Source organism: Neolamprologus brichardi, chromosome 10 (genome assembly GCF_056152115.1).
Source record: "Neolamprologus brichardi isolate AB-2024 chromosome 10, ASM5615211v1, whole genome shotgun sequence".
Taxonomy (NCBI): Eukaryota; Metazoa; Chordata; class Actinopteri; order Cichliformes; family Cichlidae; genus Neolamprologus; species Neolamprologus brichardi.
The window spans coordinates 1,340,424-1,365,048 of NC_142113.1; the positions used below are offsets into that span (position 1 = coordinate 1,340,424).

The 24,625-nt window shown below is 42.5% G+C and overlaps 2 protein-coding genes across 2 annotated transcripts; one reads left to right on the forward strand and one right to left on the reverse strand.

Annotated features, from left to right (window-relative positions):
• Positions 1-659: 659 nt before the first annotated feature.
• On the forward strand, positions 660-16,042 carry rps6kb1a (ribosomal protein S6 kinase B1a). Its single transcript, XM_087847028.1, has 15 exons — positions 660-870; positions 1,860-1,903; positions 2,628-2,748; positions 5,160-5,228; positions 5,751-5,898; positions 5,991-6,048; positions 7,827-7,927; positions 9,277-9,367; positions 9,458-9,548; positions 9,664-9,771; positions 9,876-9,938; positions 10,019-10,096; positions 10,182-10,289; positions 12,156-12,268; positions 13,545-16,042. Exons 1-15 carry the CDS (start codon positions 799-801, stop codon positions 13,807-13,809), a joined length of 1,530 nt encoding a protein of 509 aa, XP_087703154.1. The 5' UTR covers positions 660-798; the 3' UTR covers positions 13,810-16,042.
• A 1,142-nt stretch (positions 16,043-17,184) lies between these two features.
• On the reverse strand, positions 17,185-22,442 carry rnft1 (ring finger protein, transmembrane 1). The gene is made up of 9 exons (XM_087847029.1): positions 22,267-22,442; positions 21,375-21,814; positions 21,217-21,293; positions 21,032-21,132; positions 20,766-20,919; positions 20,513-20,671; positions 20,344-20,409; positions 20,160-20,261; positions 17,185-18,026 (listed from the first exon to the last, which is right to left on the reverse strand). Exons 1-9 carry the CDS (start codon positions 22,290-22,292, stop codon positions 17,892-17,894), a joined length of 1,260 nt encoding a protein of 419 aa, XP_087703155.1. The 5' UTR covers positions 22,293-22,442; the 3' UTR covers positions 17,185-17,891.
• Positions 22,443-24,625: the final 2,183 nt, after the last annotated feature.

Below are 24,625 nucleotides of genomic sequence, written 5' to 3' on the forward strand. Positions count from 1 at the left end.
TTTAGTGGTTGAATTTTATGTTTGGTCAATTTCTGATTTCTCAGAGAAGTCCAGTGTCACTGGACTGCATGACTCACCTACATGATCAGATTATGATGAATATGACTGTCTGTACTGCAAGTTTGGAAAGCAGCGAAAGGAAGCTCTGCTAAGTCTTACAATCTGCTGTTGTGAGTAGGCTAAAATAAAAAAGGAGCTTACATTATACATCTGACCTTTGTTTGATGAATATGTAAAGTTAGTGTTAGATTATGGCATGGAGCACTACTGTGTCACATGACACAATTTCTGATTAAAAAAAAGCCACCCCAAGTCTAAAACTATCATCTATATTTTTAGAAAAAAAAAACAGGAAATGAAATACATTCTCTCATAAACATGTACTATAAATACGTTTTTATGCAAATCTTTAAATACAATTCAAATGTAATTTGCACAGACTGGGAAATAAATCATCCACCTATATTTATTCGTTCATTTATTTTTTTTTCTTATTAGTGTGTGTTTGTTTGTTTATGTTGGCACATCTGACCACTTTCCCTCTTTCAGTTACTGGATTTATTTTCCTGATCTGTCGTTACTGGAACTCTTTCCTGGTGTTTTCGTCCAGCCTGAGCAGAGTAGTGCCGCCGGCCGACGCTAGAGGCTCTTTTTGTTGCTGCTGTTCGATTCCTGTGTTGTTTTGGTTGGTGAGCCCATGCTTTCTGCTGTAGCCGGTTGTAACGGTAATGGCTCTCACATGAGGTGACGGAGCGGGCCTGTGTTTTGTCATTTAACGCCAAGTAAGGTGTCGCGGCCATGGCCGCGGTTTTTGACATCGATTTGGATCAACCGGATGATAATGTCTCTGACGAAGAATTTGAGGATGGGGTGAGTTGATGCTAACGCTAAGGCTAATGTCCCTGCTGTTAGCCAGTTAGCTAGAACTAAGCAGCTCCGAGGCCTAAATTGCTAACACCGGTGCCCATGTATCCATTATCGGACACATCATCTTTCACTCTTTTCCCGCGTATTAATGTGCTTTCACATACAACGTTAGCTACACTGAAATTAAACATTACAGTTACATTTTCTGGATTTTACTTAAAGTTTTGGACGTTGGATGGCTTAAGTTAAGGTAGCCAGCCCTCAAGTACAAGTAAGGTTATTCTTCAGGTGAAAGTGTACAAGCAGAGAAGATATCAACGCCAGAGTGTAAAGAAATCAAAAAGAAGGTAAAATGTCAGATTAGAAATAAAGCATAACGAAAGCTAAACAATAGCAATTGACGGTGTAGTAGTTAGGGCGTAAGGGGTTGTCCGATAATGGAGCTATGAGCGGCAACGCTATTAATCGGTATTTTTAGAGGGATGCTCTTATTGCCGTGTAACTAGCTACATTAGCTGCACATGAATGCTATATATGCCTTTTGTTAGCTACTTTAATTTAATCAGTAGTGTATCTCTTTCTGACCGTTTTTTAGAAAATAATAATAATACAAATAAATTATACTCCAGCCGACCAACAACAGGCTGAAATGCCACCGGTGCTAGCATCACTGCAGGTAAGAGGATCACACTTTTGCTAGCCTTCCCACCGCGGTGTAACGTTAACGCGAGGCTACGAGTCTGCTGTCGTTGCTGCTTCCCTGGTTATCAGTTTCGTTTAAAACTGATACAGCACGTCCCTGCTTAACTGTATTGGTTAGTCGTGAGGCGGTCCTAACTTTGAGTGAACTAGGCTAATAAAACTGTATCGCTAGAAAATGAAAAAGTCTGTAATGTACCTCCGATTGATTCAGACTCCCTAGTAAAGAGCAGTTCTCCCTCGCATTCCCGTGTGCCTAAATGTTGTGTCCCGGTGTCCCCCTTTGTTTCCAGGGGCAGCTCAGTGAGTACATGGAGCAGTGCAGTAGCTTTGATTTGTGAGTATAAGCGATATTGTGATTCACTGTGTTTCGAAAAAGGGAACAAAACATTTTTTCTTAATTGGATGCGTGGGAGTCAACATTTCAGGATCTGGGAATAACCGAAATCCCGTCATAGCTGTTTTTAAATTGGTAAAACAACTAACCGATTTTAAGCGAACTTGATTGTACTTCTGAGCCATAAGAAATTTGCAACTAAACCTAATGGAAAACTAACAGTTAAAGTTATGTAGTGCCAGACCATAACAACCCTCTGTAGCAGGGTTGTTTTGTTTTCTAATGCTGGGTCGCCCATTAAAGTGAACTGAAACCTGGTAGCTTTGAGAGCCATTCATGTATCCAGGTGGAGAGCTGTGGTGCTGTGTGAAGCAGGTAAAACAATCAATGTAATCTGTGATAATCCTGTTTGGCTTCTTTGTTCTCACTTGGAAATATCTGAGGGATCTTTGTGTGGAAGTGCTTCAGCAGTGGGCACTGATCTCACTCAGCCAGTCCCCCCACCCCAAACAAAATACATAAAAATAAATAAGATAAAACTAGCATTAGAAAAAGTCCAGCCATTACCCAATGTTGTCATGGTGCTCACGTGTCTGTGGCACTCATCCATACTTCTGCTGTATGGCCTGGAAAATGCTAACAGTGTTGTGCAAAATATTCTGAACCTGTGTTTCATCTTTACTTTCTTATCTTCTTTATTTATTTTTTTGCTTTGTTTTGCCAGTAACATGGATGACTGTGAGAAGTTTGAAATTTCAGAGAACAGCGTGAACAAGGGAACAGAGCAGATCAGGCCCGAATGCTTTGAGCTGCTGAAAGTTTTGGGAAAAGGTGGCTATGGAAAGGTGAGGACTCAAGACTCTCAAATCGACATTTCTCTCTGACACGTTTTCCCTCCTCCTTTTATTGACCCCTCTTGACTTGAAAGTTAGGGTTTGAAAAGGCTTAACTTAGATGTTTATATTCGCATGCATTTGATGCAGCGTTAATTTAAAAACCCTTTGTTTTTAAAATCGTGTAAAATGCAACTTATATTTCTTAGCCTGGGACCTGGTGTCAGTATGTGTGGGAGGCATTGCAGATGTCTTGAAATTCCAGTGGGTGGAATGGGAAATTTGGCAATAGTTTACAGTGTCATTGTTGTTTATCAACAGCCCTCCAATTCCCACAAATATCTAGCAATATTTTTCCTGTGGTAGGAAGAAAGAAATCCTGTTTCACCTTTACTGTAAGCTCTTGAAGCAAAGAAGTAGAAGCCTTTCCTTGCATAGACATAAAGCATCAAAGTAATCCGTCTGCAGCTCCTTGTATCTAATCTTAGGACAAATGGAGATTTTAAAGATGAGTGCACATTGTAGGTTCTGCCTTATTTTTGTGGATGTAGAGCTCTGGAACTTCCCTGATGCTTCGTTGCTAAACTTGACAATGACAGAGCACATTAGTTATTTTGGAAACATTTTTCACTTAGCAAGCAGATGCATGACTCGCTCTGTCTGAAGTGGTTTGGCCTGAGATGACAACAAAGTCATTTTCCGTAACTTGGGACTTACTTAGAGTTATGAGATAACACAGTTGTATTAAGAAAAAAGAAGAAAATGTAGCACATTGGCAGCTGTTTTGATATCATCGTCATGTTGCATAATTTGGCAAAAGTTTCTCTGTATTTTTAACTGAGGGTCAGAACTCAAGCCTTTCCTTATACGAAGTAAGAACAGATGATTTTAGTCTTATTTTTTAAGAGTAAAGACAATGATTTTGAAATTCATACCTGAGCGATTGAATTTGTCTCAAATGTATAATTTTTCCAATTCAAAATATCTGGGCCCCACAGCTAGGGCTGCCACGATTAGTCGACTAGTCACGATTACATCGACTATCAAAATCGTCGACGCGTCGTTTGAAGCTCTGTAAGCTCACAAAAGACGCAGGAATAAGTAGTAGGATTTAAGAGTGTAATAACGGACTGAAACAGAAGATGGCAGCACTGCATGTACAAGGATGCCAGCTGCCGTTAAACCCCGAAGAAGAAGAAGAAACTGTGTCCCAGAATTCATAGCGCAGCCCAGCTCAGTTTCCAACAATGGCGGCAGCTAGTTAGTTTTAATATTACTCTTATTATTCTTTCTGGGTCACAAAATAAACGTTTAACATATTTTCAGGCGAGAATGTAGCTGTGTAAACCTCAAATATCTGCTCAGTTTATCAAGACACCACATATTTTCAAAAGCGCTCCGACGTTTTCGGAGACGTCTGTTACCCACTAGCTCGATAGCTAGCCGGGGGCTAGGCTCACTAGAGCCGTGAGAACACCGGACTCCCGGCAAATCGTTTTCAAACCCACCGCCGTCTTTCACTACTCAGGTTAAACATGATATATAAGTCACTTAGATAACTTAAAAATGTTATTGTTTGTCTTTTTTAGTATTTTATTTGTTCCTGAGTAAATCGGTTTGGCTGAGATTAAAGTTATAGTTTTTACACAGCTGAATAAACGTCAAGCAGACAGCTGATTATCAGAAGTGTGAGATGCTCGAGAATTTACTCCGGTGTCCTGTTATATTTTAGATAGCAAGGAGTTTATTAAACTTCACCGAAACAATCTGCAAATTTCATTAAAATTTAACAAACTATCTTTATTTTTAGTTAGCACATACCTTAAACACTTAAAGCTGTAAGCTAATGATAGTTATATAAGAGCAGATGCTGCTGGTGCAATAAGCTGTACGTTTTACGTCCAATGGATGATGATCTGATTAGTCGACTATCAAAATAATAGTTTGTGGCAGCCCTAGCTGCAAACACGCGCAGCCAAAGGATAAGTGACGGTACATTCATCGTAGTTTTTGAAAAGGTGGTATTTAAAAGTCTTAAATAAGCTACAAAAGTCACATGCTTAGCAATAATGTTAGCTATAAAATCATCTAATATCTCTCTGGAAGCTGTCAGCTGAAGTTCAAGATATTCAAACTAACATATAGATACATTTTAAGCATTGGCATTACGTTCACCTGCTCTCACTGCGCAGAGTGAGAGCAGCGTTTCATTATGGCCGTTATGACCTTAGTTCCATGCCACAGTGCGAGGGAGTGCTGCACATATTTGATGTAACATTTAAGAAATCTGTGTTGTATCACTGCTGCTTGTCTTTCAGGAAATGCATTTCTTTCTTTGTGCGCTTTAGTCTTAGATAAAATTTGATGAACCTTGTAGCACCCCTCCTTAAATGACTTTATACAAATGTAAATTATTTTTGCAGGTGTTCCAGGTTCGGAAGGTATCGGGCGCCACCTCTGGGAAGATATTTGCTATGAAAGTTTTAAAGAAGGTGAGTAAATCTGCTTGCATGTGCTCGAGTCGGGTTCATTCGTAGAAACTGGCCCGTGTCTGAATACACAATCAGTCTGGTGTTGCAGAGTTGATGTCCGAGTTCTCCGTACGTAAGCACGAGATAGCTACGAGTCCGGAGCAGGTGATCTGAATATGATATCCTCTTACGCTGAGCTATGAAGCCAGAAACTAAGGACAAACCAACCTAAAATAACGGCACCAGGCGTTTTTCTCATGACACCTCAGAGCTGCTGCTTCTGTTCAGCTTGCCTCCTCTCTGCTGTCGACAGAGAGCTCATGTCTGGCTCTCCTTGAAAAACCAGCTCATATTCCCTGAAGCCTGAGGTTTCGCTTAATGACTGTTTATTAGCTTAATGAGACTTAGCTGTAGCTACCATCTTGGCGTCCCGGTTCCCGCTCTGCCTCTGCAGCTGATGTTTTAAAGGTTTCGTGCCAGCTAATGGGGTAAGATTTATTGCCCAAATAGTTTCACACCCCTGCACTGTGCTTTTCTGTCCAGGCCATGATTGTGCGTAACGCAAAGGACACCGCCCACACCAAAGCCGAGAGGAACATTTTGGAGGAGGTTAAACATCCGTTCATCGTTGACCTGATCTATGCCTTCCAGACGGGGGGAAAGTTGTACCTCATCCTCGAGTATCTGAGTGGTGAGAAGGAATTCCCAGTCATTCTATCAGTGCAGCTCCTCATTCCCAGTGTGAATACATTTGAACGATGAGTTTTCGTATGTGGTAACTAGGCGGGGAGCTGTTCATGCAGCTGGAAAGAGAGGGAATCTTCATGGAGGACACAGCATGGTGAGTTGGTCTGTTGCTGGTAAAACCTCGTTCAGTTTACTGTGCTCACAGTAAGCACAGCTGCAAGCTTACATTATCACAACAAAGCCAGTGTCCAATGAAAACAAGGACAAATGTAAACATCATCCCTAAAAATCCTTACGTACCACGTGTGACATATAAAAACAAACGTATCTGACATGTTATGCACACACTGAACGCAAACATGAGTAGGTGGAAGTTAGCACTTATTAATATCCACTTTCACCAAAAACAGAGATGACCGTCTGAGGCTACGTTCACACTGCAGGCGAAAGCGCATCAAATCCGATTTTTTTTGACCCTCTGCGACCCATATCCCATCATGGTGTGACAGTGTGAACGGCACAAATCCGATATTTTCAAATCCGATCTGGGTCACTTTCGTATGTGGTTCTGAATCTGATACATATCTGATGTTTCAGAAAGCTGCTGTTTGATGGTCAAGTCGTATTAAATCCATCTTTTACGTCACTGACACAAGACAGACGCCAATTATCAGCGCTGGAGAAGACATCGTGAACGCTTCCTGACCACCCAGTGAAACTGCTGGGAAGACAACGTTGGAGAAACGTGAACATTTTATTTGTTCTGTATAATCTGCAGATTCTGACAGAAATCTGCAACTATCCTTTGAAGCAGCGCTCCTCTAAAACAGCAATAAGGATCATTATTAGGTTATTTACATTATTATGTAAATAACAAAATAACTTAAAGCAAAAATTGGGAAACATAAAGTCCGAAGTCTTTATATTAAAGCCATCAGTCAAACATACTGTTGCTCTGGGTCTAAACAGAGCGCGTTGTGTGTGACGTCTTCTTTTGTGCATGTGGCCGCTTTGAGCGTTCACACTAGAGCGCGTTTGCTGTCACATTTTATTTGTAGTGTGAACGAGCAGACAAAAAAATCGGATTTGATCAAAAAATCAGAATTGATCATCAAGACCTGCAGAGTGAACGTAGCCTTAGTGAGGAACTGAGAGGAACATTATCTACATTGATACAATTTGTTGTTTTTGACCAGACGTGTGAAGTTGTTTTGTTTGTTCCACACTAACTCCTGTGGCTGTAATGCTGTGATGTTTCACATCAGTCCTTCCTACCAGCTTGCTGAACAGGTTGATTTGCTGCTTTATACAGTAGTTGCATCTTTACATTAACTTGCATGTTTGCATATTTCATGATCAGCACCATGCATTTAGGATGTTAAACCACAGAAGAGGCATCTTAACAGTGATGTGACTTTATGATTCACATTCGGTCAAAAACAGGTTCTCCAAAATATTTCTAGGAATAAAACAAAGAGACAAAAAGTAGCTGCTTGTGTTCTGATTGGAGCAGACGGACGTATTTAAACTGTAGCACCAAAAAGCATCATAAGGAAAAAAAATTACATCGAGGAAATTGGCACAAGGGGGAGTTTAAAGTTTGAGGAACTGACTTAGGTGAAGGGAGGCACATAGGTGACTGTTTCTCAGACACTGAGCTGGAACAGTAGGACTGTCCTTTTGTCTTATAAACACAGTCTGTAGATGGAGACTCCATGAACCAAAGTGCTGAACAAATAAGGGTTAGTAGTATTCCTAGAATAATGAAAGAGACACTGAGTGCAGAAAGGCACAGGAGTGTAAACATTACATCATAACGTGGGCAAAAAATGTGCGTAAACATAGAAGAGTAATGAGGGAAAATGGATAGAAATGTCAATGCATTCGACTAAATATGGGACCTGCGTTGTGTTTTTCTTTTTCTGTTGACAGTTTCTACCTGGCCGAGATCTCAATGGCGCTGGGTCACCTGCACCAAAAAGGCATCATCTACAGGGACTTAAAACCTGAGAACATCATGCTCAATAACAACGGTACTGAAACACTCGGAGCTGCTTACTAAACGTCCGACTAGGGGTGGGCGATAGAGACGATATAAATTTGGCCAACGATAGAGATTTTGACTATACCGCTCTATCGTGATAGCGCATGTTGATGATGTCATCAAGCTGCGCCTGTTTTGGTCGAAAGCATCGCAGCAGCTACAACAATTATCATCTGCAAATTATGCCGGGCAACAGTCACAGCAAAGAGATGAAGCACTTTTGAAATATGGGGAAAGCCAAAAACTGCTTCCTCCACTTCCGTAACATTGATTCATTAATGCTGAATTCTCTCGCAGCTGCTCTGTTCCCATGTTGTTGCAGTATATTAATGACTAACCTCGTATTGTGGATGAATGATCTCAGTTGTTCTCCTGACTGAAGTTTGGCCCGTGTACAGCATCCTGCTATGCGATTGCATTTGTCCCTGACCACCAGAATCCCTCACGTTAACTTTTATCAAGTGGAAAAAAAGTTGGCGTTCATCCTCCAGCTTCACTGTGCTAATGTTATGCTAACATAGCTGTGTATCTAGCGATCACGTAGCACATCATTATATACCAGCTAGTCCAACTTCAGTAACCCTACAAACGTCACTGCTGTTTAGTTTCTGTCTTCATTTATGTTGGAAGTGACAGCAGAGCTGTACGTTTGAATTAGTTTCAATAGTCTCTGTCAGAACATGGTATGAAATGTTTAGGTGTAAACTAGCGAGCTAACTTCCTGCTAACTTGTAACTCTGTTAAATTTAATAACTTCTGTTTTCATGGATGTTAAACTTAATTGTTACACTCGATAAAGCAGCAACGCTGATGATTTTATTAAAGATGAAAGAATTTAGACCGTTTTTAACTCTCAGTGTTCGTTTGACTTTGGGACCTGAAGTGGACGGAGTTTTGGACCCAGATTCCTCCGCGAAGCTCCTCACCACAGCAGCCGTAATGCTCTGACAATCCATCAAGCAGTGCTGCTTACCAAAGTTGTACTAAAACATTTTTTAACAGATTTCTGCCAAAATCGGTTCAAGGTCAGTAAGCACAACCAGAATTCATACATAAGGCACACTCTCGATTTTTGAGGAAATTAAAGTCCTTATAGTGTGGAAAATACGTTATACAGAAGAAAAGAATATATCGCGATATATATCGTTACCGCACGTGCTTCAAATTATATCGCGATATGAATTTTAGGCCATATCGCCCAGCCCTATGTCCGACCTAGATACATGTCCTTCACCAACTGAGATTTTCTTGCAAATATCTTCTGCTTGTTTTACATTCAACTATGAAAACACAACTTTGAACCTTCTAACGTGTCCTCTGTACGCATCCACCTTCTAGGACACGTGAAGCTGACGGACTTCGGCCTATGCAAAGAGTCCATCCATGATGGAACAGTCACCCACACCTTCTGCGGCACTATCGAGTACATGTATGGCAAACAGTCTGATGATTTACATCCACATCAGCACATTCATGTCTCTTGTTTGACACGCCTTCTCCTCTGCCTCTTCTTCCTCAGGGCTCCAGAGATCCTGATGAGGAGTGGACATAATCGTGCTGTGGACTGGTGGAGTCTGGGAGCGCTCATGTACGACATGCTGACAGGAGCAGTAAGTACAAACCAGTCAACCTCTTAATGCCGTAACTAATGCAAGTAACCGGAACCGTTACAGCGTCCTCATCGTGCTGCTCAGCTAACGTTTCCAATCTGCTGCTGTTCCTCAGCCTCCGTTCACCGGTGAAAACCGAAAGAAGACCATAGACAAAATCTTAAAATGTAAACTCAGCCTTCCACCTTACCTCACGCAAGAAGCCAGGGACCTTCTGAAAAAGGTGAGCTGTTAAAGCTCCTCGCCACACGCTTCACACGCCATGTTGTGTCTCGTTAAAAAGCACTGATCTGCTGTCAGAAATACGAATACTTTTGTTTTTTCTAGTTGCTGAAAAGAAATGCCTCGTTGCGACTCGGCGGCGGTCCAGGAGATGCAGCTGAAGTCCAGGTAGGCATCGCTTTTCAGACGGAGCTTGAAAAATCTGTTTTAAAAAACCACACAGACACAAACAGCTGTCATGTTTCCAGGCCCACACGTTCTTCCGCCTTATAAATTGGGACGAACTCCTTGCTCGCAAAGTAGAGCCTCCATTTAAACCATTTCTGGTGAGTTTGTCTTCCACACACATCCTGTGTAATGTGGCCATGAAGGTCATTAACTAACCTGATTATTATTGTATTTTTTTTACAGCAATCAGCTGATGATGTCAGCCAGTTTGATTCCAAGTTCACCAGTCAGACTCCAGTGGACAGCCCCGACGACTCCATGCTCAGCGAAAGTGCCAATCAAGTCTTCCTGGTGTGTAACTGGTGCCTTTTACTCTGTGGACTAATCGTTGGTGATAAGTCACTCATGTGATTGGAGTCAAAGGACAAACAACTGCTTTGCTTTTAATGTGACCACCTGACAGTGCAAGTACACTCACCGGCCACTTCATTAGTTACACCTTGCAAGTGTTAGTGAACCTTCAGAACCGACTCAGTTCTCTGTGGTAACGCAACAAGGTGCCGGCCCACATCGACAGTAGGGCTGCTCGATTATGGCAAAAATGATAATCACGATTATTTTCACTGAAATTGAGATCTCGATTATTTGACGATATTTATTTAACAATAACAATGCTCTGTGGTGCAGCTACGACACCGTAGCAAAGTTTACACACTGTGTCTACTTGATCCACGTCTGACTCATGAACCCATAATGTTTCCACACCTCTGAAGTTTTTTTTTACCTCTTTTCAACCAACAGCAGTCACTCTCCTCTCTAAATAACTTCTGCTTAGCTTTCCGAGCTTCCCTCGGGTCCTCTTAATCAGCGGTCCCCAACCCCCGGGCCTCGGACCGGTACCGGTCCGTGAGTCGTTTGGTTCCGGGACGCGAGAGTTGAGGCTCAGGTGTGAAATGTTTAGTTTTCAGGGTTTTTATCGGTTTTCAGCGTTATTTTGTTATCGTTTTTATCGTTTACTCGGTTTTCCTGGGTCTTTTCACGTGTGTTATGAATAAATCTTCTTTTTTTCGGTACCAGGTACTAGTTTTATTTTGTTGTATTTATCCGCGACACCTTAAAGGCCGGTCCGTGAAAATATTGTCGGGCATAAACCGGTCCGTGGCGCAAAAAAGGTTGGAGACCGCTGCTCTTAATTGTTGTGACGCGTGTTCGAAACGCAGAGAGGTGCGCTCGATTTGCCACACGGAGCAGCGCGAGAGTAAAGCACGAGGGAGGGGCTAATAATCGGCTCAGTCATTTTTAATGATTGTTGAAAGCCCAGATCGTAATCGAGATTAAAATTCGATTAATTGAGCAGCACTAATTGACAGGATAGCATCACACAGCTGCTGCGTCCATGATGCGACTCTCGTTTCAACACATCCAAAGTGCTCTGTTGGGTAGAGTCTGGCCAGCCTCTCCGGCATTAGCAGAGAATGGCTGCTTACTGGATTATTTTCTGTTTTGGACCACTCTCTGTAAACTCAGGAGGTGATAGTGTGGGAAAATCCCAGCAGATCAGCAGTTTCTTAGATATACTCGGACCAGAGTCGCTTAAATCACCTTTTGCCCCATTCTGAACCTCACACGCCATCTTGACCATGTGTATGAGCGAGTTGCTGCCCTGCCATTGGCTGGTTAGTTATGTGCACTAATTAGCAGTTGGGACAGGTATACCTGACAGAGTGGTGGGTGAGCGTATAAAATTGTTGCAGGGTAAGATCTATGCGTGTCAGTGTTTTGCAGAGTTTCGTCCGGTCATCGTTTGTGGTCGGATGATGTAAGGTAGGAAAACGCTAAATATCTGGTGCAAAGCTGATGTTGCTAAATTTACGCAGACGCAGAGTTTTTAATAGAAAACGGTGCACTGACTGTTTCTGTGTTGTCTGAAAACATGCAAACAGCAGCTAGTTCTGGACATACTGTTTTTTTTGTTTCGTGTTTTGTTTTTTTTCCCCCCTTTTCGACAAGTGGGTCTTACGAGAACCAGTTAATGCGTCCCATCTGGTTTAATCCTGTTGGTTTTCCTGGAAGCTTCACTCACTTTCCCACCGCATTGCATGATATGGTTTACTCAGCATTTCATTGCTCATCATCAGCTGTGGGTTGTTTTTGGAAAGATGGTCTTTGAAGTGGGCTGAGATCTCTTTCTGTTTTTGTCCTCCACCCCTTCCCCAGGGTTTCACATATGTAGCCCCATCTGTGCTTGAAAACGTCAAAGAGAAGTTCTCCTTTGAGCCAAAGGTCCGCTCGCCGCGAAAGTTCCCGGGAAGCCCGAGAACACCTGTGAGGTAACGGCATGTTGTTTTTCTCTGCAGATCTGTTCAATTCCACTGGTCATTTAAAAAATTTCCCAAAACAAGTCTTCATGCTGATGACTCACTTGCTGACCTTGTGAATAGCTTAAAGTTGCTTGGCTAACAGTGAAGCATTTAAAGTCATTAAAGCTTAAATGAATTGAATAAAAAAATGGATAAGGAAGGTGAGGGAAGTTTTGGGGGTAATTGTACGCATCCTTTCATGTCTAAGGTTTCATGAATAAGAACATTAACTAGAAAACAACCTTAAAATGATTTATATACAACCTCAGATGAACAACAACACAAAATAATTTGAAGCCAGAATGCAGAATCAGTGGACGGTACTCCCTTACTGCTCCCATTAAAACCGTGATTAGCCCGATGCTGCTGATCAAATGCAGTTGACTGATCATCAGTTGAGCTGCTGATCCACCATAAAGGCAGATGTTTTGGCAGTTTGCTGGTCTTGAGCATTAATGTGTGTTAACACAGTGCTGAGGAGGAACAGTTGCTGCTGCCCATGAGTTTTGAGAGGGTCACAAGACCATTTCCAAATGATTTCAAGTGAATCGTTCTACTGTGGGAAAGATTATTCCCAAGTAGGAAATGTTCAGCACAACTGTCATTGTACCCAGGAAAGCCACGTCAGTCCGTGCACTACCTCAGAGCCACATCTCAGACTCGACAGGGAAAGTTCATAATAGTACAATTAGAAAAAGGCAAAGGTTGCAAGGACAAGGCTCTTTTCTCTAAAGAAGAACACGGCAGCACGGCTTAGATTGCAAAGTCGTATCTGTACACGCCACAAAACCTCTGGAACAATGTTCCAAAATGAAGACGTCTGGCAACAACGCCATAACTCACCGGCCGAGCATGGTGGTAGAGGGATAATGATTTGGGCTCGTTTTGCAGCAACTATGGAACTCCTGTGTACCAAAGTCTCCTTGAGCCAAATATGCAGCTTCCTATCCGACAGCTAAAGCTAAATGGGTCCTTTCATAGGACACATCAGGGACCCTACATCCAAACGTCTCAAGAAGAAAACTAAATGTGGTTTAATGACCCGGTCAAAGTCTGGAAGTCTTACTGAACTGAAGCAACGTTGTTGTGTCGTGTTGTTTATTCTCAGGTTGTATTTAAATAAATAAACAAGTTGCTAAGTCCTGGTACGATGGTGTGCTTTGGTGTACTTTTTCACGACTGTAGCCGTGTGGCGCACATAACAGCCTTTGAGCCTAATCAAAGTATGTCATATCTTCTTCCTCAGTCCGGTGAAGTTTGCAGGGGGGGGCAACTGGCACCGGGGAGCTTTGATGACCGGCAGCCCGTCTCTGCTTTCACCCAGCAGCTCGATGGACCAACCCATGGAGGTTTCAGCAGTGGAGCAAATGGACACGAGCGGCAGCAGCTTCACCGAGGCTTCCGCGCCGCTTCCCATCAGGCACCCTTCGGGCATCAGTGTAGGGCCCTACAAGAAGCAGGCGTACCCCATGAACTCCAAGCGGCCCGAACACCTACGAATGAACCTATGACGCTCGGCTCGCCTACGAACGCCGGCCCTCTTTGAGTGTCCCTTCCTTTTCCTTTTGTCCTTTCAAAGAGACTTGTAGGATTTTTTTTTTTACTTCGACTGACGCTGTCAACGCCGATCACCAGCTCTTCCAGCAGCGCCTTCCCCTCCTTAACCGCCGGAAACCTCCTGACTTAGCCTGGGCCTTTTTTTTTTTTTGTAACTCGCCACAGCTAATCAGCAGTTTATAAATTAGCAGAGCGGTGTGAGAGGGGTGCTCTTCGACAAACTGTTCGAACGTGTGCTGACGCCAGCTGACGAGTGGGCTCAGGTGATTGAGATGTACTCAACTGGCATTATTGTATGATTTACTGGTGCTCTTCTATCTTCGAGTCTAGGGTAACGTTACTTGTAGTGTTTACGGCGAGTCTACTCCATCACAGTGAGAAAAGGATCTCTAATAAGGAGCGTTTGTTTCTTCCTCATCGTGACATTTCATCTGAACAGTCACTCTGTGAAATTTCTGATCGCGCTGTCAGTCGGTAGATTTATTGGATCATAGTTTCACAGGGTTAGGTCCTTTATATTTGAAGGGCAGAGTCAGATCGCCTTCATCACTAGAGCTTAGAGCAGGTGTAGGTGAGCGCGCCTGAAGGAAAGCAGCTATAAAAAGACAAGTGACATTTCAGCCAAGTGCATCACTTCCACCACAGTCGATACCAAATGCTGGCACTGCTCTGTCTGACTGGAAGGCTTCCTGTGGGACGCCGATCCAGAAACACTGTTCGTTTTCTTTGTGTTGAATGTAAACAGACTCCAAAAGCCTTTGTGTGTCACTTAAATCTCCTGCTCTTATTTTTTTACTCATGCAGTCTCATTGCCACTGGCATGGTTGGAAACCAACAAGCATGTTGACCCAAAATACTCTGAGCCAGATTGGTATCACTGCCTTTTTTACTGACATCGGCTGCATTCATGTCTAAGGTACTGTGACTGTGCTTTTTGTGCATTGTAACATGGCTTTAAGCGTAAGGGCGTATTAACACACGCCTGTATGAATAGACCATCTATTACGAGTGGGATGTTTGGGGTGTTTGTGCGACGTAAAGCTGCTAGATGAGCCTTTGGAGTCAAGCCATTGAACCCTGTCATCCTAAAAATGACCAAAGGTCTGATTCAGATTCCCATGATGTAATGAAAGCTAAATGAGTGACTTCTGTTGTTGTTTTTGAAATTGTTCCCTGCAATCCACAAATGCTGACGGTAACGTTCGGCCAAAACGAGCTGAAGCTTTGGGGATTTTTCTGGTAATCATAAAAATGAAAACAACACAGGAAGTTTGCGCCTTTTTCTACAAATTAACTGTGTAGAAACTTTTGGTTCATACGTCATGTTTTAGGTTTTACTGACTGAGCTGATGTATTTGGATCATTCCTGTAAAGCAGCTGTGTTTAACAGCCGCCACTCCACTCGCTTACTTTGTTTATATTTATTTCAAGTGCCATTGTGGTTCCACTTCGTTGTCTACACTATGCAAACTATGTATTTATTATGTAGTATTATTCACATAGGGCAGCAGAATGTGTAAAAAGTTGATTTGACTTCTGTTGCAATTATAATCGTGTACAGTGTAATTTTATTTCCATAGAAAGTCTTACAAGAACCTCAGATGCAGCTTTTTTTATGTTTCAAAGGTCCGAACGTCTTACAGTATTTATCTCGAGGCAGTTTCACTTTGAAACCTTTTTTTTTCTTCATTTTAGACTTTCCTTGCCAAAAACTTGAAGTGTAGTTTTTCTTTTGCAGTGGAAAGATAGATGATGTTATGATGCAAAAACCAATGGGAACGGCACTGTGCCTTTGCTGACAGAGTACATCATGTATGTACAGTTTGCTGTATAGTGTAATTGTGTGAGTGCGTGTGCGCGTGTAAGGCTGGGATTGATTACCAACGCCGACGTCCTGTCACGCCTTTCTAGGATGTGTATATCTTTGATCGTGGTCTGAGTGGGAGGTTCGGTGTGACTGTCGTGTCTGCGACACGGTGATGTAAAAGTGGTGCATTTTGCTTCTGTTCAGGTATGTTTAAGGAGCATTTTACACACAGATGTTTGAACCATACTTTATCAAGCTTACTTGATAACATGTCTCGAGTTGAAAAGGATATTTTAGTCACTGGTGACATTTCTGTTGTGTCGATCCTTCACCTGAACTGTATCATGTACATAATGAAGTTGAAATAAAACAAATGAACAGAGCCTGTCTGAGTCCTGCTGGTGCAACAGAGAACGTTTCAGTGTATCTCAGGTAGGGCTGCCACAAACGATTATTTTGATAGTCGACTAGTCACCGATTAGTCGACTAACCAGATCATCATCCATTGGACTTAAAACGTGCAGCATCTGCTCTTATATAACTATCATTAGCTTACAGCTTTAAGTGTTTAAGGTATGTGCTAACTAAGAATAAAGACAAGATGATAGTTTATTAAATTTTAATGAAATTTGCAGATTGTTTCGGTGAAGTTTAATAAACTCCTTGCGATCTAAAATATAACAGGACACCGGAGTAAATTCTCGAGCATCTCACACTTCTGATAATCAGCTGTCTGCTTGAAGTTTATTCAGCTGTGTAAAAACTATAACTTTAATCTCAGCCAAACCGATTTACTCAGGAACAAATAAAATACTAAAAAAAAGCCAAACAATAACATTTTTAAGTTATCTAAGTGACTTATATATCATGTTTAACCTGAGTAGCGAAAGACGCTGGTGGGTTTGAAAACGATTTGCCGGGAGTCTGGTGTTCTCACGGCTCTAGTTAGCCTAGCCCCCGGCTAGCTATCGAGCTAGTGGGTAACAGACGTCTCCGAAAACGTCGGAGCGCTTTTGAAAATATGTGGTGTCTTGATAAACTGAGCAGATATTTGAGGTTTACACAGCTACATTCTCGCCTGAAAATATGTTAAACGTTTATTTTGTGACCCAGAAAGAATAATAAGAGTAATATTAAAACTAACTAGCTGCCGCCATTGTTGGAAACTGAGCTGGGCTGCGCTATGAATTCTGGGACACAGCTTCTTCTTCTTCGGGGTTTAACGGCAGCTGGCATCCTTGTACATGCAGTGCTGCCATCTTCTGTTTCAGTCCGTTATTACACTCTTAAATCCTACTACTTATTCCTGCGTCTTTTGTGATCTTACAAAGCTTCAAACGACGCGTCGACTATTAAATCAGTCGTCGACGATTTTGATAGTCGACGTAATCGTGACTAGTCGACTAATCGTGGCAGCCCTAATCTCAGTGATAATGTCCAAGTTTTTTTCCCATAAACTGGAAGCTGTTCACCAGGGAACTGTTCCCAGTTTGTGCCACAAATCAAGCCAAGAACTCTTAACTTAAATGTAGATCTTTAATCAGAGTTTATGGATCAGAGCGGATAAAAATAACAGTGAAATGATTTTTGTACATAAAATAGATGTTTCTCCCAGTCTTTGGTTTTTACAAAAACGGGGCAACGTCAGCCCTGTAAAAAAATAATTTGTGTAAATCAGTATCACAATCATCTGCAGAAGTTTGCTGTGTGCACATATTAATGAGTAATTATACCTATGAGTTGTTCCAGAAGGTCAGCTCTGCAAGCTGATTTTAAACTGATACAACTAAAGCAGATGCTTTTATTTGGCGCATTCGTTTGGATGAATCGAATAGTTGCGATCACAAATTAGGTAACACTAGACAAGACGGGGATCAGGTGATGTGTGTAATTCTCTTATGCACCTATATTCACAAAACATTAAAAAAAAGTGGAAGTAATGAAATTTTCATTCGAGGAAAGTTTCAAAGACTAAAGGTGAAGAAAAGCAACACAAAGCAAAACGACTTAAATCAAAAAAATACTCGAGGGTGAGAAAATAAGAAATTCTTTGCTGGAGATTTAACAAGAGAAGCCAGAAACGTGCCTCTGGTCGTGTACCTTCACTGGCCCCGGCCTTGAACTGACTAATGAAACAGTGTGTACGACGTTATCTGTCAATGGGGCTCGACAGCCATGAAAAGTCACATATCACATACAAAATAATACCAGTATCCCACACCTGAACCATTAATAAATCTGCAGGTGTGGAGACGTGGCTCCATCCCTCCACTTGTAGACCTTCTCTGTGATGACCGTGCGGCAGAGGGGGCAGCTCTTCTCCCGGTTGAACCACAGAGCGATGCATTCGTCACAGAATATGTGCTGCACAGCGGAGAAGTGAAAGCACATCAACACATTTTACACTCAAAAGGGCTACTGAACTTCTTCAAGTTTGTTTTAGCGCCTTCGTCACTCTTTACACCAGCTTTGTCCTGATTGGCTGCCCCTTGCAGACATTTTCCAACAGCAGGCGAGGCGCACTTCTATGCTCAAGACTTCATAAATAGACGGTTGTAGCTGTTGTAAAGTAAATAAATAAAGCCGATATGAAGGTACCCTAAATTTGCATTCCTCTAACGCAGGGGTGGGCAACTCCAGGCCTCGAGTGCCGGTGTCCTGCAGGTTTTAGATCCCACCCTGGGTCAGCACACCGGAATCACATGATTAGTTCATTACCAGGCCTCTGAAGAACTTCATGACATGTTGAGGAGGAAATTTAACCATTTAAATCAGCTGCGTTGGATCAAGGACACGTCTAAAACCTGCAGGACACCGGCACTCGAGGCCTGGAGTTGCCCACCCCTGATCTAGAGGAAAATGCTCCCTTTCTTTTTTACCTGACTCGATGCTACTCTGGTGAGTTTATGCTCTCAGTCAGTCCCTTCAAATTTTATTGAATGATGAAAGTTTATTTTGTCAGGTGAAGATTAAAGTTAAACACTGAAACACCATGATGGATGCTCTTCACAGCAGTGAAATGTTTGCGTTTATCTTTTATATCAGGGGTGGGGAACTCCAGGCCTCGAGGGCCCTGCAGGTTTTAGACGTGTCCGTGATCCATCACAGCTGATTTAAACGGCTAAACGACCTCAACACGTCTTTAAGTTCTCCAGAGGCTGGTAATGAACTAATCATGTGATTCAAGTGTGTTGACCCAGGGTGAGATCTAAAACCTGCAGGACTATGTCTGTATCCCAATTCAGGGTCTGCAGCCTTAAAGGCCGCATTTTAAGGCCGATTACGTCACAGCGACACGACGAAGGCTGTCCCAATTCAAAGGCTGCTCGAAATGCGGCCCTCAAATGCGTCCTTCATTTCCCTGAATTTTAAGGACGTGGCGATGTAGACTTTGTGGCCCAACATATCCCAGAATGCATAGTGCGGCGGTGGGTGTGGATAATTTTGCCGAAAATAAACGGCGGATGAGGGGCGCCCGAAGAGTAAACTTTAAGTAAGTACTGAATATTATGTCACTTATTTATGTGCAAATGTTTAATAACGAAGAACATTAAAACATTACTGTTGGCCACATGTCGGCAAAGTCATGTGACATTAGTGACGTTTGTACTAACTTGGTTTTAAAGCCTTTACTTTAAAATATACGCCGTTCAATAGCTGAGCTTAATCAGAGAATGATCAAAGCTCATGTAGAAACAAACAAATGAACAAAAGATTTTCTCCTTCATTTCTGTCAAACAAAGCTGTATGAAACGTTTCCAGCTGTTAGTATCATGGTTGCTAGGCAACCTGGGCAGCGCGACGGAGGCTAGACCGTCCCATTTCACAAGCCTCGCACTTCCGGCCTTAGCGGTCTTTGAGTACGCGGCCGTTGAGGATCGTTGAGGCTGCAGACCCTGAATTGGGACACAGACACAGAGTTCCCCACCCCTGGTTTATATACAGTCTACGTCACAGTCAGAGCTGTGTGCCTGATATAAAATCTGACAGGGAACATCTGTACACACTCTGACCTCACCATTTGAAAGTGTTTTACAGAAGCATCAAACACTGTAGCAGCAAATACAGGACTGTGCTAAAGTCCTGAGCCTCCCCTCATTACTTGATTTTCTATGAACAGGTAAACTTTGTATAGATTCAGCTAAAGAAATGGGAACAAATGTTTTGAAACAGGCTGCCAGCAACAGAAACCGTTTAAGCTGGTTCACTGTCGGGGTGTCATGTGAAGACTTAACACTGATTCACTGGTCCTTGAGTTTTTATGCTTGAATGACTTAGAGTTCAGCCTTAAATTGCTTAATAAACAAAAGACATTTAAAACAAGCATTCCTCTGAAAATGATCAGGTACAAGAACAGGACTGAAGATGAGTAAAAAGCAGCCAATGTCCAAAGAAAAGTCTGGCTCCTTTGGAGCAAATCATAAAGAAATGAGGGGGGACTCAACACTTTTGTGGCAGCGTACAGCAGGCCCTGGAAGTGTGCACGTGTCGTTTTACCTGACAGAGAAGTGCACGTGGCTCCCTGTACTCGCCCTGACAGATGGGGCAGACATCTCCAGCCTCGTTACACTGACTCCTCGTGGCTGCTGTGCCTGTGCACTGAGAAATAACATGGACACTTCAGCACAATCTGCATTTACCTTTAATTCACAATTTAAATATAAAGCTGTTTAACACTGACCTCGACTCGTAGGAACAGTCTCCCAGTTTTCATTAAAGACGTCCACTGACCATACAATCCTAAAAGCTAAAAGGGAGAGAAAACAACAGGTTTCGATGTAATTGTCAACAGGAAACAGAAGCCTTTTAGCATTTATACTACAGAAAATATATAAGCTGTAGGATCACACCTTTAGTATGAGGTAGAGCAAAGCCAACAGGACCCCGAGTGTAAGTCCAGGGGTGCCTTCGGTCTCCTGGTAGGTGACTAGGTAGCGGAACCACAGTGGAACAGGCGCTATAGCCTGGTGGACTTGACCCAGCTCCTCAGTCAACATGAGCCACCGGCCCTGGAGAAATAAACTTAAGCTACTGAACCAGCCCTGCCAACTTTGGTTTTGTTCATTAAGTCAACAATGTCGAGAATAAATCCACAAATCAAACCTGAGTTCGATAGGACACCAGTGAAGAGGGCAGCAGCAGAATAAGGCACTTGATTCCCATGCAGAGGAACTTTATTACAAAGTTGGTGATGCCGACTGCCCAGAGTGTCTCCCAGAAACCCAGCGGCTCGATGGTTGGACTGAGCAGGATGAGGCTATGAGGAAGGGTGACATAATGCTCTTCAACAAATCAGATCACACTCCACTTTTAGGTCGGACACTATATTTCTAGTGATAAGTGAGGTGACACAATGGATCGTGCCTTACCAATGATAAAGTGTCTCTGTGAGAAAGGTGTAGTAAAGCAGTAAGGTGGAGGAGATCAGGAAGAGCAGCAGCCATATGCACTGCAGCTTTGAGTGACGATCCTGCACACAGACATGTCGTATTAGGGACTTAATTAATATTCATAAACGCATCACAAATCAACAGTTTTTCAGCTGCTGACTCACCTGAAGAAAGACTTGAGTTTGAATGTTTTTATTCACATACAGAAAGGTTGTGAAGAGGCCAACCCCAACTGCTAAACCTGGTAAAGGAAGAGAGACACGATGACATGCGTTCTTGTGCTCACAGCTGTGGTGACACTGCTTTCTTCACTCCTGCTTACCTAGAGCATGTTGGATCACCAGCTTAGCGCACAGTATGACCAGGAAAGGAAGACTCTTTTGGAGCCAGCGGAAGAGACAGCGTAGCTCAGAAAGAGAGGCGCTGGGTTCTCCAGAGTCCAGATCAGAGTCGGGCGGGTCAAGCTCGGGCTCTGAACTGGAAGGGGGCGCCCGATTGTGTGCGTGTGAATGCGAGTGGCTGTGGGAGTTGATCCTGCATCTCCTGGATGACGCACCTCCACTGGACTCTCCGGTCATGGGTACTCGTACCTCACTGCTCTCAGGGCTGGAGGCAGCAGCACCACTGACAGGTGCCCTGGTGAAAAGCTCTGGTTGCAGAGTTAGGGATAAACCATTTCCCGCATGACCTCCCCGCTCAGTTGAATTAGGCTGCATTACAGTAGGAGACTCCCTCAGCTTCAGTACTCTTCTGGAATCAGTCCTAAGACACAAGAGCCTCGGTCAGAGTGTGTCCCGCTGCAGCTACGATCACGGCCATATTTACGTGTCAACTGACAGAGACAACCGACGTAAAGACGTTAATAAAGTGTTAAGAAGTAATGAAGGGTTTAGCACTGTTTATGCTAAAACAGCCGAGACTCCTCTCTGACAGTATTGTGCTACTTTGGGGCACGAATGCGACTGGAGATCTGCTTTTTTAGGTTGGCTAAAGTTCACAAAAGTGAATTACTCTGACATTATTTCCACATAACTCATTTCATTATACCAACGTAACTACCGTCAGGTAAAACCCCCCAGACATTTTCAAGTAATAGTACTAAAAAAGGTCCAAAGCAGCTAACAGGTAAAACTGAGCGTTTCCTACACACAGCTAGCCGTTAGCATTAGCAGCTAGCATGTTTTTTCTTAGGCCCCGTTTAAGCTTCAGCTCACCTGTCATTCTGTAGCCGGAGTTTCATGGTAGGCTCTGGGTCTCCATCTAGAACAAAAGCCGACCCGCCAAACGAAACAAAAACAAAAAACAAAAAAAACAAAAATAAGATGTTAGCGTTTAGGCTAAGCCATAAGCTGCTTGTACAGACATGACGTTGTTTTACGACTGCACACGTCACGACGTTTTTTTCTAGTTCAGGCGTTTTTTCTTTGTTTTTGTTTTGGTAAAATGACGCAACACCTCCACCTAGTGGGATATCCCAGAACTGCAGTCACATGACAGGCATAAACCTTTAGAGCAGGGGTGTCAAACTCAAATACACAGTGGGCCAAAATTCAAAACTGGAACAAAGTCGCGGGCTAACGTTAATATTTATTGAAAAAAAAAATCTTCCTCTAGATATAAGAATGAATATTTTCTTATGGACTCAAAGAAGTTTTGTTGAAAAACTGAATATGGAACAAGCAAAGCTTAATACTAAACAATATATATATTAGCTGTATAATACCAGTAGGCCCGCTCTAATAGTAATTTGGTATGGCTTCGCAGGCCAAATGCAATTAGGCTGCGGGCCAAATTTGGTCCGTGGGCCAGAGTTTGACACCTATGCTTTAGAGAAAACACACATTTGTGTCGTTATGTAGGCGGCTCAGTTTCCAGAGCAGGTTTTAGTTGCTCACAGAAATTGAGATGGTGAATAATAATAATAATAATAAAACGCAGCTGAACCAGAGGATTTATCCCCTGATGTGTCTTTGAGACACTGCATTCCTCTCAGCTCCAGTGTTGCTGCTGATTCTGCTGCTGTAGCCTTGGTATCTCTTCATAATCGGATGTCTTTAAAAGCACTTTGCATTTTGTTATTAGAGCCTGAGTGGTTGCAGTACTCTTTTCCTGATCTCAGCTGCATCACTGCTCTGATCACGGATTTTTATCACAGTCACAAGTAGAAAGTCGACCAATATAGAGGTTTATCATTTCACCTTGGCTCATGATCTGGATTTCAGATCACAAAGTGGAAGAGTGGATCCAGCAGATTCCAAGCACAATATCTGAGGTCTCTCTCCGGAAGAATTCAATCCTAGGAACAGCTAAGATAATGTGCAGAACACTCCCAGAAAACTCCCAGGCATCTGGTAGTGTCCCCAAACTTGAAAAACACACACACCCTTCAGGGGGTGAGAGAGAGATTTTTATAGATATGCAGTAGAATGAAAAGCAATTTTTCCAGGATTATGGAGCAAATGCAAAAATGTGAGATGAGTGCAACACAAAAAGATTACACCGAACAATAAATAGACTGAACATAAACTGTGAATTGTACACTGTATTTTAATCCCCCAAGAATGTCCCACACAGTTAGGTCCATATGTTTAGATACAATTTGTCTCTGTATGTCATTACAGTGGATTTTAAACAGTAAATATGTGACTAAAATGCAGGCATTAAACTTTAATTCAGTGAGTTTAACAAAAGTATTGCCTAAACTGTTTCAGAACCACTGTCATTTTTATACAGTAGGGGAGACCGGGGATAGTTGTAACATTTTTGACATTTCTGTCTGTAAAGTGGAGCTCTTTTAAGGTAGTGGATTCAAAATGTAATGCAAAGTATTTACATGTCTCGGCTATTAAATAGTGCAGCTATTTTCTCTGCAGCACAATTACCCATTGCATAGTATGGTCTCACACACAAAGAGTGAAATGTTACAATTAACCCCATAGTCTGGGTTAGTTGTAACATATCCTGGGGTGAAATGTAACACAATGAAATAAGGGTACTAACAAAACATTAACATGTAATCTTTGTTTATTCAACACATGAATGCACTTAGAGCCATTTATGTAGCTGTGTGTGTGTGTGTGTGTGTGTGTGTGTGTGTGTGTGTGTGTGTGTGTGTGTGTGTGTGTGTGTGTGTGACAGAATGCAGAAATCTAGCTTTTGAACATATTCCAACCCCCCAAAAAAGACAAATTATGGAATTTTCTGCAACTGAATATTTCATTAATTTTGGTTGGTCTTCCTTGAGTTTGGCCTCATTGGCTCAGTGGGCATTATAACCTACAACTGCTCCACCAATTTTGAACATAACAAAGAAACTGAAAAAATGTAGTTGTTCACCAGCATCGCAATTCCATTACTTTTTTTCATGGCTTACCTTGGTGTGGTTTGCAAAGTGCTTCAGAAAGATGAGGAAATCTGTTTCTTGCACCCATCCTGATTTATTTCCACTACCAGTACTTCCTACTGGTCCATCTCTGACACAGTGGTCTGCATAATGTATGTGTGGGAACACAAACAGTGGAGGAATTGTGTTGCCAATGGCATTAACCGCATATACAAAAGCGACCAGTGAAC

Bases quoted from the DNA above. Each gene is read 5' to 3' on its own strand.
- rps6kb1a (XM_087847028.1), top strand. From the start codon at position 799: ATGGCCGCGGTTTTTGACATCGATTTGGATCAACCGGATGATAATGTC. The intron at 1,904-2,627 runs GTGAGTATAAGC...TTGTTTTGCCAG, and splicing joins CAGTGCAGTAGCTTTGATTT to TAACATGGATGACTGTGAGA. The intron at 5,229-5,750 runs GTGAGTAAATCT...TTTTCTGTCCAG, and splicing joins CTATGAAAGTTTTAAAGAAG to GCCATGATTGTGCGTAACGC.
- rnft1 (XM_087847029.1), bottom strand. From the start codon at position 22,292: ATGAAACTCCGGCTACAGAATGACAG. The intron at 21,133-21,216 runs GTGAGTCAGCAG...GTCTGTGTGCAG, and splicing joins AAACTCAAGTCTTTCTTCAG to GATCGTCACTCAAAGCTGCA. The intron at 18,027-20,159 runs GTAAAACGACAC...TCCGCTGTGCAG, and splicing joins CACGTGCACTTCTCTGTCAG to CACATATTCTGTGACGAATG.